The following is a 13023-nucleotide window of genomic DNA, read 5'->3' as shown; positions in this document are numbered from 1 at the left end:
ATAGTTCAATTTACATAACTATTTCTGTGACCATCCATCACTGCTTGCATGTATAATATGAATTAACTTCTAAATGGTATAATTTATGCTGTTGCTCGCTGGAAAGGAAGGAATGAAATTAAGACTGGAAAGAAGGGAGGAGGCAAGGGAAAGGGTTTTTATTTTGTCTTTGTTTCTCAGTATGCAATTGTATTTTAAATTGTTAATAAATGAATTTTCCCCAAGTCAGGTTTGTTTTGCCTACAATAACCATTAGCAGATTATCTCCTTGTCTCAACTCAGGAGTTTTCCCATGACATTTTTTCCCTTGTCCAGCCAAGGTCAGCCCTCCTCAGCTTCTCTGTGGAGGCAGAATTAAACACCCAGGACACCTTCATCTGGTCTTGCTTTGGGAATAATGAAATCTCTTCCTGGTATTAAGACCTCACTGAGATGACTTTTTTTCTCTATTATACTGACGGCATTAATTTCACAGTCCTTGATGGATGAGAGACAATTAGGTTTATCTTGTGAAAAAATTATCAGTGAATTTGTTTCAGTGAAATTACATCAGCTGTATTTACATCCCCTTCATTCTGCCTTTTAGAACTATTCTAGAAAGCAGAGTCAAAGCAAAATCTATGTTCGGTAGCATTCAGAGCAATCTTTTTTCCCCCAAGAATACAAGTATTTTGCCAAAAGCTGATTCTTACAAACCGTTCTCACCCAGGCAAGGAAGTGCAATACAATATGACTTGTGTGTCTTCCCAAACCAATCAATACCTATTGATTTTCGAACAATGTTTTAATAACTTCACTCACTTGCAAATGTATGCTAGCAGTTAAAAATTATTGCCAGACATTACATAATTTTGAATAATTAACTCAACTACAGATGCCAGTCTATCACAGAAAGTAATGATTAGTTCAGGAGGTTTTTTTAGCTTCATTCTCCTGCTTTTTTTTAAATTTTGTGACTCACAGTCATGTGTCACTTAAATTCACAGTGAAGAAACAATGAAAACCTGCAGTATGTACCTTACTCAGTGCAGATGTTTTGTTCTTTTTCTTTCCACGAAATACTTCAAATTCTATTAAAACCAGTTTAATTTGCAGCATTAGTGAACAACCAACATTGTTCTACTCATATCTTACTTCTGTGCCAAACCTGCTTGCTCATGTTCCTTTGTTTAAAGGCAGGCACAGCACATTACAAACACAGTATTTAAATGACATGTACAGAGTACCCATAGGGCCAGACTGGGATCTATTTCTTAGATGTACAGTGTACATTTTAAGGCACACTATAGGGATTGAGTTTACATTTTGATAATTCTGTCCTTTTATTTGCAAAGATGGTCACTACCTGGAAATGTTGCAAAAATAAATGTTCATCTCTAGGAGTGGCCAATGTATTCATGTCTTAATTTTTTATATTTTTTCTCCAGAAAAAATGTGTGAAAATGTGAACTTTAGGGCATTTTAATTGAAATGTCAACTACCATGTTACATTTTATATACATAGATATGTTTTTATATATATCTAAATATATAAAATGACGGTAGGAGCTCATACTATAAGCTGAGTTTTAGTACAGTACTTTAAATATACTGGTATTTATTTTCAGTTACACTTCTGCACCACTTGATATGGACGTTGGTTAATAATAGCAAACCAAAAAATTCATAAAGAATATTATTGTCTTATCATGCAATGTAGTAGGCATCCTGTGGCACTATTCTCTTACCCAAGTATTTACAGTACTGCTGAGTACCTTAGCAATAAATTCACCAGTGTTTGTCTGACTGCATCTGTCAGGGCATCCAGCAGTGACCCAGGCTGAAGCTCCTGTCACACGTGAGTCTCGATGAAGGAGTGTGTGTGTGTCAGCATTGGGGCTGAGCTTGCCAGTTCAGAGGCTCCATTTTGAGACTTCCCAGCAGCACTGAACTCACAAATGTCCAGGAAAAACTCATAGTTCTTAATTTCCAGTCTTTGAACTTCTTGGATGTTAAGTTGGGGTCATCCAGAAGGCTGTTGATAACTGTGAGGTCCCCTTCCTTTGCCTGGCAAATTCCAGAAAGACAGAGGACAGGTCAAAATGAAATTTTGTATTTCAGCACTTTATTTCTTCTTCAATGCCAAGTGCCAGGAAAACTACTATGGAAACTTTAATATTTACCTCAATTCAGGAACTTTTACAGCATAAACTGTTTGACAGCTCAGTCTGTGGCACGTGCTACAACTTGCCTACACAGAGTGCCAAATAATCTCTTTTTTTTCCTTAAGCTGGAACATGTTTGCTTTCAAGAATTTTTAGTTTCTTTGAAACTTAATTTTAAAGCTACAAATAAGCATTAACAATAGAAATGTAAAGAGAGAAAGGAAATATAGTGACATTAAGGACAAGGGGGAATGGCTTCATACTGCCAGAGGGCAGGGTTAGCTGGGATATTGGGAAGGAATTCCTGGCTGTGAGGGTGGGGAGGCCCTGGCACAGGGTGCCCAGAGAAGCTGTAGCTGCCCCTGGATCCCTGGAAGTGTCCAAGGCCAGGTTGGACAGGGCTTGGAACAACCTGGGATAGCAAAAGGTGTCCCTGCCCATGGCAGGGTATGGAACAGGATGGGCTTTAAGGTCCCTTCAACCCATCAGCATTCTGTGATGCACAATTAGACTTTTCCTAGTTTATATTTCTTACACAAAATCAGTGATAAAGTCTTACTTTTAAAGTGCTCTTGAGGACTCGGATGTGGTGCAGCTTTTCATTGATCACTGGGTCATTACATCGCTTCACAAAAGATTGCGGAACTCCTGCTTGGGGAGGGACGTTGCTCTCCGAAAGCTGACAGACTGGCTTCTTCCAGAGTTCTGTAGAGCTCTTGCAGACCATCTGTGATTTCTTCAATTTCTTTTATGTTTTCTGAAAGGAAAGAAAGGAACCTAACAACAAACCTGATCATTCAGATGAAGTCTCTAAAATCAGCAATACTGCAACTTCAGTACTGTCTTAACATACTACTCAGTTCTGCAATGTTAGCTTTGATGAGACAAGAACACTTGCATCATCCCAAAGCTCAACTTTTAGTGCTACATCCTGGTGTTTCAAGTACAAACTCCTGTGTTTGCCAGCATCCAGCAGTTCAACCACCAAATCCTTGCTGAGAATAGTGGCAATACTCTTCTGGATTCTGATGGCAGTAAAGTGGATCGGAACATCTCCCAGAGCTTACCTTCTCCATAGAAACTATTGTGCCTTCTAATAGGAACCTTCTTTCCAGATCGTCATTGGTCCCTTCGATGGACTTTATGCGTCCCTTCCTGTGGACATCTCTGTTTCGGGGAAGGCTTTGGCTGCGCTGTTTCTGGGGCCACCCATGGGAGCTGTGTCCCCTCGGACATTCCACCAGAGGAAAAGGCCCATCCTGCTCAAAATTGTGGCGCCTCTGGATGGGCAGAGTGGCTTGTCTCCGTTTGTCCGGTGACATTCTGGGCTGGCCGCTCATGTATTCCACCTCCGGAGGGACAGTCTGGAGAAAATGGAGCCCTGAGCTGGTTAAGGGAGTCTCTATCAGGTCCTGCCATGAGCGCCGTTCTCGGTAGGGAGGTCTGCACCCCGAGGAGTGTGTGCTGCCTGCTGCATCCTGCCGGGAGTCCTCGGCAGAAGAGTGGGAATATGTTGATTCGCTGGAAAAGTGTCGGCCTTGATTGGTGTCAGGGAATGGACTTGAGGAATTCACCTGGAAAGATACAAAAACATCTGCCCATGAGACAATGTTTTGAACAGACCCAAGAAAATGACTGTAGTGTAAATCACTGTATGATATCTAGTAATCAGATGGACTGATGGGTTTGATTTGTTGTAACATGAACCACTGTAAACAGAATTAGCAGCGACAACTTTTATACAAGTGCTCTTTTAACCACTCCCTATTTTTGTTTTGCACATGCTCTGCCCACAAGCAACTCCTGATGGAAAGAAAAGTGTAAGACTGGTGCAGGTTTCCTGAAGACCCTTCCAGCTTACACTTGGTCCAACTGAGGACAGTGGAAGTCTCCAAAAGAAACCGTAATTGGAATTCCTTTTTTTTTTTTTTTTTAGGAGCCAAACAGAAAAAAAAACAAAAAAAAACCCCCCCCCCCAAAAAAAAAAAACAAAACAAAAAAAAAAAACAAACTTTCAGCACCCGGGAAGATTTTTGGCTTGGGGACTGTTGAACTTGTGAAACAATTTGAGTGAATTCTGCCGGGTCTGTGTATAAATTTAATTCAAAACAAAGAGAAAGGCAAAAATGTGGAATAACAGAACAGGAGGGGCTTAACCTGTATCCCAGTTGATAAAACAGCATCACATGGGTGAAAATCAGTCTGAACTTCACCCATGTGATGCTGTTCTCTCAGTCACACTTTCTTTGGTTCTGGCTGTGTGAGGATCATGCCATTCATGCTGAAGAAAAATCTGAAAGAAAAATAGAGAACAGTCCTATCTGTGCTTAGAATCATAGAATAATTATCATAATTGCCTGTGTTTTGTCTAATAGAAATGTTCTATTTGCAATATTGTCATTACCATGGTATTGTACACAGTCTTGTAAAAAAACTCCTTTTCTAGAAAGATTTATTCTTCAGAAAATAACTAAAACATAATTACTGAGTGAATGTGAGCTGATCTTAATCTCTAGCATCCAGTATCCAACATACATCATTGAAAATCAGTCTCAATACAAACTATCCCATCCTCCACATTCTTTTCATATTCTGCAATGAAGGTAAAATTTGAATATTCTGTTCCTGTTATGATGTGTAGTTTCACCAGTCCTACAAAAAAAAGTTCATATTTCCAATTTGGTGACAGATCTGTGTCAGGAGACATTTACCTCTCCTTCCTTCTAACTGATTTGCTATGGAAAAGTCCAGGTCTTGGCTCATGAGGAGCAGCAGTATTTTCATTTTTACAATCACATCTGGCTTTGTTGTGCTGCCTTTATGGTGCTTAAATATCCCAGGACAAGGGAAGTGCAAGTCAAGGCACAGAGATGTTTTTGGTGACCTAGGGTCACATGCAGTGTCTGTTACTCACTGAGGGTGTGTGATGGTAGGTGTCACACAGCGTGGAGGAGCCCTCCTGCTTCAGGATCAGAGAGCCGTCGATGTCATCCTGGTCACTTTCACTCCAGTAATCTGCTGACAAAGCATTCCACGTTTCACTCGGGTGCTTTTCCACAAGCAAGCAGATCCCACATTTTAATAACATCCTTCCATGGCAAGGTAAACATTCCCCAGTCACCTGCAGAGCTCAGCAGCCACTCAGGAATGGGCTGTTGGAAAGGTCTGGCACCTCAAACACACAGGGAGTGCAGGAACCTCCAAATGCTTTAGGGAAGTGTTACAGAAGACATCTTGAGCACCTGACTCCCACTGCAATAAAAACCAACTTCTGCTCACAGACTTTCAAACACAAACCTCATTCCAGATGCTGAAGTAGAGCCAAGCCTGAACACTTAAATTAAGTGAGCATAACAGGTTCCACTGTGGGTGATGAAGAAAGGGCAAGGCTGGCACCTAAGCTCAGGAGGTGCAAACAAATATTGCTGAAGCACACATTGCCCAAGTCTGTGATGTATGCACTGGTTTTAGGGGGATGAACATCCCTGAGGGCTGGAATCCGGGAGATCACACCTCACCCTGAACCTCACATTCTCTTTATCACTAATTTTAAACATTTCTTAAAATTACTGCTCAGGATTTTTTTTCTTTGGTGGTGGCACCAATAAATGTAGTTCTTCAAGGAAATGTATTCTTATCAAAACTGATATTTGAAAAGATATGGCCATATGATAAAGTCAGTAATGACCTCTCCAGCTTTATTGAAATACTGAACAGATTTGTAGTGTCTGCTGTCTTCTCCTAATTATAATCACTGAAGCATTACCTTCATCTGGGTGAATATCCTTGTCATCAGGTGTGTAACCAATTGCTGCAAGACCCAAACGATTCATCCATCTAATAGAACGATAAAAATGTGGAAGAGAGGTATTTAAAAGGAACATCTCATGTAAATCTGAAGGCATCCACAACCGTAAGATCGAAAAAAGTCAGTCACAACACCTAATGCAAAAAGGCTGTTAAACCCACAATTCAGATGTGTGGGTGGTTGATAAATGGGAGTGAAGGATTTATCACATTTATTCTGATTGCTGCTTCTATTATTTCAAGAACATGCCTGAATTGCCAAAATATTAAAATAAAATAGAATTATGATAATTATTGTCTGAAAACCTGTGTTGGGAAATAAGTTATATTAAACTTATATCCTCAGAAAGCTAAAACAGCCAAATAACAATTTGGTTATTTGCTAGTTTGGATTCACAATGCTGATGATATAAACATTTAGTGTTGTTCAGCTGTGATATCAACATTATTTTCCCTAAATTTGTTTAATGCAGACTTTTGGGTTTCTAAAACAAGACTTGGTAAATTGCAAATACTTCAATATTTGCATTTGGCATTGGATGTGCTGGGTTCTTTCTTTGTCCCCAAATTATTTAGTTTGATAGAAAATAAGATTCTTTACTTCATTAGGAAAATACAGGAATGACAAGAGAGATTTTAGGTGCTGCCCGTTCTACAGTTTTTACATCCACTTGCTTAGTTGATTGGGAAGACCACTATGACTCCAGTACCACTTATGTATCTTGGAAACCTGATACACCAGATTCCTGGACACTTAGCAGAAAAATTGGCACACCAAAAGGGATAATATACTGAATTTAATGAAAATTGTGATAGCCAAGTTTATAATTGGAATAAAGGAAAGAGAGTCGTGGTCTCACTGTTTTACCTTGGGTGGCTGCAGCTTAGGCTCTCGGTGAGCTTTCTCACCTGGAATGCTGGCTTAGTAAGAAGGAAAATGCTACCTCTGCTGCACTCAGTGACCTGCTTAGTGACACTGAGATTACCAGGCACGCTACATTGCATAATCGAGCAGCAATCGACTATTTGCTGCTCGCCCATGGACATGGCTGCCAAGACTTTGAAGGAATGTGCTGCTTCAGGCTCTCCTTGCACTCAGAATCCATCTATGCTAACATCCAGAAGCTGAGGGAGCAAGTGAAGGAATTAAAGGCTGAGAGCTCAGACTGGATCAACGAACTTTTCAGACAATGGGGACTGACAGGAGTTTCATCCTTTGTTAAAGGGATCCTTTTTGTTATAATCCTGTTTTGCTTATGTTCCCTGCTTAGTTAAGTGCCTACAGAAATCCATTGGGAGTGTCTTCTTAGGAAGAAAAAACAGAAGTTGTGGAATCCCTGCAGCCCCTCAACATAATACCAGGGGCTGGCCTTGGCAGGACAGCATAGTTACCTGCCCAGCCTGAGAGAGGGGACCTCCAATGGTGCTCTGTACACATGGTTTGCCCCAGCTCCTCCTGCCCCCTCCAATGCCCCTGGCCTTTGGTTCTCCTCTCCTCAGTGTGTCTCCATTGGTTGTGGGACCCGGTGACCAGCCCTGTCTCCTCTATGGAATACTGACCTTACCTGCCCTTTGCTCTGCCCCCATACTCAAGGTCATGGCTGCTGAACCCCATACTTAAGCGGGGACAAGCAGATGACCCAGCCTCTTGACTCTGGGTTTCCCTTCGGCTCCTGGAAATAAACCTGCTGGAATGATCTGGTGTCAAGGCCTTCTGCCTCTCCTAGCTGTGCTAGCCACATGGTGTGTGTGGATGTGTGAGCTTGACTGCTTTGCCTGAGTTTCCCCAAGTGGCCTTTCCACTGGAGAGGCTTACTGAGATCTAGGCTCCAGCTCCACTCCTAAATAACACAACACCACAAATACCTTTTGAGTTTTCTTTATGTAAAATTACTGGATGTTTATACAATAATAATTGAAAACCTAGGGACAAAAAGAAATTAACACACAAAAGGAAAAGTCACTTTAAATGTTCAGCAAGTGGAAAATCAAGAATTACCTTATTTTATCAACAAGGAGATATAACCAAAGAAAAAAGCCCTAATAGTGACATCTATAATGCCTGGGATGTTTTTAACCATTCCTTTCCTCAGTGACTAAATTCTTAATTATGTCATTAATTTCCCAGAATGTTGATGTGAACATTTATCTAGAAGCAGCTCTTTTTTCCTTTTTGAACATTTGCAACATCGAATTTACTAATAATTCTTCTTGGTTAATGAATATTATAATCACAAAAACATCTTTCACAGGCCTCAAGTCAGACATTAGTGAACAGTACGTGCAATATCAAAAGGACGAGTTGTTTTGCAGATTAAAACAAGAAAAACTGTTCAGTGTCATTCTTTCCCACTTGTTCTAGAAGAGAAAAGAAGCTTTTAAGGACATATATGACTTATTGCCAGAAGAGTGGTGTGTGGGAGATGGGAGGCACAGCAAGGAGGCAGAAAATGAAGGAAGAGTGAACTCTCCACTAAAAATAGTGCACAGTTCAGTATGTATTAATCTGGTCTCAGCAGCTCCGCAGAGGCTCCCAGCAATGATCTTAATCTGTAATATTGGATACAGCACTGACTCACTGCACGGCCTACAGCAGAGCCTTCCACGGATCTTATGACTTTCCTAAGTAGACAAAGGGGACAACAACGTTCACTTCTTACAGGGAATTGTGAGAGGGTTTAATTGCTTGCAAAACTATGAAAATAAAGAACTGTACGATCATATTGCTTTGCCTCTCAGTATTAAGTCAGAAGTGAGGAAATCGGAGATGAAAATGGAAATGATGATTAGTTTTCCCAAATACCACCTGCAGGGTCAGGACTGCTTACAGCCACTGTTGCATCAGCATGCCAATAACTCATCATGAGGGAAGTACATTTAAAATGGATTAACAGATTTACAGAAAAGCTTTTGCACAGTGCTCACCAGCATCATTTCCCTTAGCAAACAGCACCTTGATCACCTGGCATTGCTTCCCTTGCAAGGCAGATCCTTTATTGCAGGAATGGCACTGACATCCTTCCCTGCCCATTATTAAGCATTGTATTCACCAGTTTTTCATCAGTTGTTCCCAAATTTCTAAACTCATTAGCACTGGAGCAAAGTAGTTTTAGTCATACTTTGTGTTGAAGGTTAAGTTTTTCCTTTTTATTCTAAAGAATTTTTTCCCCATAAGTTACCAAGGAGACTAAATGTCGTACTTAAGACTATTTAACAAAACAAAGGGATGGTCGAAGCTCGGAGCGGGGTGAGGTTTTGGGGCAGAGAAAAAGGACAGAGTTTCAGGTAGCCAGGCTGTCTGGTTTTCGGCGTCCGGGGTGAAAAGCACTGATACTCCTGCTGGAGGATTTCACCGCAGTCCAGTCTTGAGAAATCTATCATCATCTGCTCGCCCTGGAATTCTGAGCTTCTCTGCCACCCTGCGAGAGCTGGGCCAGCTCTGCCCTGCCGTGGTAGTTCCATCAGCGCTGCTCATCTGCTACAGCGTGTGATCCTGCATCCCCCTGCCCTGCCGGGACCCTGCCTCTGCTCTGCCAGGACATTTCTGCCACTACAGTTACCAGCCCAAGACTTTTTTTCCCCACTATTTCCAGCTTGGTGCTCTGAGGATCCTACAAAGACACCGAGACCAAAACTGCCCTGGGGTTTTTTTGTGAAATAAAGTCCTCGAAGCTCTTGGCACTGTTTTTTGTTATCAATGCTGTAGTTGTGTTTGTTTGTTTTGTTATATATTAGTAAAGAACTGCTATTTCTATTTCCAAAATCTTTTGCCTAAAAGCTTTAACTTAAAAAATTATAATTGGGAAAAAGGGTGGTGGTAGTGGTAGTTTACATTCTCCATTCCAAGGGAAGCTCCGGCTTTCCCTGGCAGGTACCTGTCTTCTCAAACCAAGACACTTTGCATATGCCTTTGGCAATTAAGCAGGATGGCTCAGTGCCTTCAACTGAGGTTCTGCTTAAGCACCAACAATAAATTAGGACTAATTATCATTTTCAAAGTTAAAACAGACTGAGCCATTTAGTGGTCAGTGCATGGAAATTTATATGTCTTAAATTTCTTGCAAAATTTATTTTGTTGTTCATTGTTAATTTAAGGGTGTCAGATCTTGGAAGCAAATATAGACACCAGTTGAAGTCTTAGGATTGACCTTCCAGAGCCAGGGATGTTCTGAGGATACTGAGAGTATCAGCTTTACCCATATGGCCTCAATGGTCAAACCTGGAACTAGCTGAAGTTAATCTTCCTTCTGTAAGGCTGCTCAGGCTTTTCTCTTCCAAAGGCCAAGATCATCCCCAGCTATAGTTACAAGGACTTTCTTACCTCATTTACCACAATTCAGAGTCAGCTCTTGTCAAGTAAACATAAAGGGTTATCTGATAACATTCGGTGGCTTATCATGATAAAATTTCTTCTGATAAAAGAACTAGAACCTGCATTTTAGGTTTTGTGTTTTAAAAAAGAGCATGAGTGAATGTTTTGACGTTAATCAGGAGGTATACAAGTGGTGAGATTACAGCTCATTTTCTTACCGATAATATCTTTTTTTTCCCCAAGGAAATGCAAACTCAGTTCGAAAGGAACCCTGCATAAACTTGATGAATTTCCTTGATGAGCAAACCACTTTGATTTTTCAGAAAACTGCAGTCAAGGTTATAAAAAGCTCTTTGTGGAGAGCTTGGAAAGGCAGGCAGTTGGTTCTTAACTCTGCCCTGGGTGCCCTGTGGGCAAACATTGGGGCCCAGCTGGGCACTGGAGCTCCTGTCAGAGCTGGACTCCCAAGGGATGGAGGATGCAGATCCCACAAAGGGTCAGGCACTGCAGGACTGTCTGTACTGCACCTGGCCAGCAAAACCCCAGGGGCTGGATGGCTGATTTGGGTTCTAGAGCTGTGCCCCAAGAGCTCTGGGACTTCCCTGTGGTCACCCTTGGGATCTCACGTGCACATCCCCACACCTTGACCCAGGCAGAAAGTGAAATGAATAAAATGTAAGAAATTCCCATTTTTGACACAGTCTGTCATTTGTTAAGAAAGTTATGCTGTTTAAAATGTTATGCCAGTTGTAACCTGTCTGTTAAGAAAGTTATGCTGTTTGTACCAAAATTTGTACCCTCAAAACCTTATTCCAAGTTGTATACCCCCTCTAAAACCCCAGGTTCCCTTCCCCTTCCGTCGGGCTAGACTGTCGCCATTCCCGCCGGCTCCTCAAACTGCCGGCCCCGCCTAATAGGAAAATCCAAGGACTTCCATGGTGCACCTCTCCAAACTGAAGTGCAGTTGCCGGCAAATGGACCCAAAAGCCGCGACCCAGCACAAAATCCAGATAAAAGGGAAACACTACAACACCGAGAAGACCCTCAGCTACCTAGAGACCGAATTCTGCTTCTGCCGCCTCGCCATGACCACAAAGAGACTGGGAAGAAGTGACGCCCTAGACCACACGAGCCCAGTTGAGTTCCTGGGGATTCCTGCAGGGCCGGAACTCCGGACTCTGCTGCGGCGAGAGCAGCAGATTCGTCTGACACCTGATCCTCAGCGGCGGCCAGAACGAGAACGGCGACAGAAGCGAGAACAACGACAGGAGCGGCGACGGCGCAGGCGACCCCTCGAGTTCCCCCTTGAAAGAGCTGACTAATAAAGGCTTTTCAAAGGAGCAGGTCTCCTGGCCCATTTATAACAATTTGAGGGCTCGCCGGGATCTAAGCCACACCCAGAAGAGGACCAGGACAGGAAGGCGCAGCCCGGCCTCGGACCTCCTGGACAGCTGGACATCCCGGACCAAAGGACGACGCTCGCCAGCCTCGTGGGACGCCACTGAGGAGCATCGGTAAGAACCGGTGGCGGGAGTGGAGACAAGCGAGTGTGGAGTGAATGAGAGGGAAGCCAGCAGCTCGGACCCCCCAAGCGATTTTGGACTGCTGAGTACCGTATTTCCACACCCTGCGAGGGGGCCGGCCAGGAAAAGCAGGAAGCGAGTGTATTGGGAGTGACTGAGGCGTCTCCAGGGGAATAGGGGCCCCCTCCGGACGTGCGGAGGAGAGAGTGAGTGGCACGTCAAAGAAGTGGGTGGCAGAAAAGGCTTGGGCCAATTTCAAGCGTGCGAAAGGGCTCGAGCATTGTGAGGCACGCACCACACTGGCTGAGGTTATAGCCCGGAGTGTCAAAGGAGACTAGCGCTGGCTGGGGTAGCGGCTGGAACCCTAAGGGCGGGTTGCCCAGGCTACTTTCGGGGCTTGTGAGTTGGCACTGGCTGGGGTAACTACCGGGTGTGGAGAGAGAAAGAGAGCACTGGCTGAGGCTACGGCCAAGAGCGTCTGAGTACCGGCTGGGGTAGCAAAGATAGGCTGCTTTCGGGGTGCTTTGGAGACTGGCTGGGGTAGCTGTCGGGATGCTGGGATAAAAGAGTCTGCATTGGTTGGGGGGTACCCAGGGAAGAGGTACACTGTCCGGGATGCAGAGGAGTAAGAGTTAGGGGAGTCCCAAAGTGTGAGGACTTTTAGGTAGGGTGAGTGAGGTGAGTCGCACACTGTATGGCCAAATCCTGGCAGTAGGTGGTGGCTGGAACCCTGGGCCCTGGTTGACCGGCCACTTACGGGAATTTGCCTGACGTACAGGAGAGAAAAGGAGTGCTGGCTAAGGGGTAGTGGCTGAGGCCCTAAGGGAGGGTCACCAGCTACCTGTGGGGCATTCCGAGCACTGGCAGGGGTAGTGCCCAAACCCTAAGAGGGTCCCTGGGGCTACTTACGAGTGTTCAAAGAGTGAGTGAGAGTTAAAATTTGGGTTGCCCGCCTTTAAACTTGTGTGTGTGTAGGGGCATCTTAAAAAGTTTAGTTAAAACAAGGTCAGATAATTTTGCTTTGTGTTGCCCTGAATAAAGTTTTGATCAGGGTTAAGAGCACCGTAGTTTTTATTTGATACCCAGTGAAAATGGAGGCGTACATAAGTAGAGTGGAGCCGATTGAGGAGAAAAGAGAGAAAAGATAAAAATATTCCACCAGACAGTCCACTAGGACAAATGTTAGAACTATGGGAGGTTGATGAAGCCACTAAAAGCTAGACAGAATCAAGATGAT

General features: G+C 43.3%; 1 protein-coding gene across 1 annotated transcript in view; it reads right to left on the bottom strand.

The window, feature by feature from the left end:
- Positions 1 to 1612: 1612 nt before the first annotated feature.
- The window catches only part of LOC136373455 (connector enhancer of kinase suppressor of ras 2-like), a 329371-nt gene continuing 317960 nt past the window's right edge, over positions 1613 to 13023 (bottom strand). The window contains 8 exon segments of the mRNA XM_066338352.1: positions 1613 to 1965; positions 1968 to 2046; positions 2704 to 2788; positions 2790 to 2901; positions 3212 to 3253; positions 3256 to 3718; positions 5059 to 5162; positions 5911 to 5981. Of these exon segments, the coding sequence (XP_066194449.1) occupies positions 1832 to 1965; positions 1968 to 2046; positions 2704 to 2788; positions 2790 to 2901; positions 3212 to 3253; positions 3256 to 3718; positions 5059 to 5162; positions 5911 to 5981 (1090 nt within the window). The 3' untranslated portion in view covers positions 1613 to 1831.

The sequence above is a fragment of the Sylvia atricapilla genome, chromosome W (assembly GCF_009819655.1).
Source record: "Sylvia atricapilla isolate bSylAtr1 chromosome W, bSylAtr1.pri, whole genome shotgun sequence".
In the NCBI taxonomy this organism is placed as follows: Eukaryota; Metazoa; Chordata; class Aves; order Passeriformes; family Sylviidae; genus Sylvia; species Sylvia atricapilla.
Note: the sequence above shows the minus strand (reverse complement) of the source record. Positions and strands in the feature narration are given on the sequence as shown.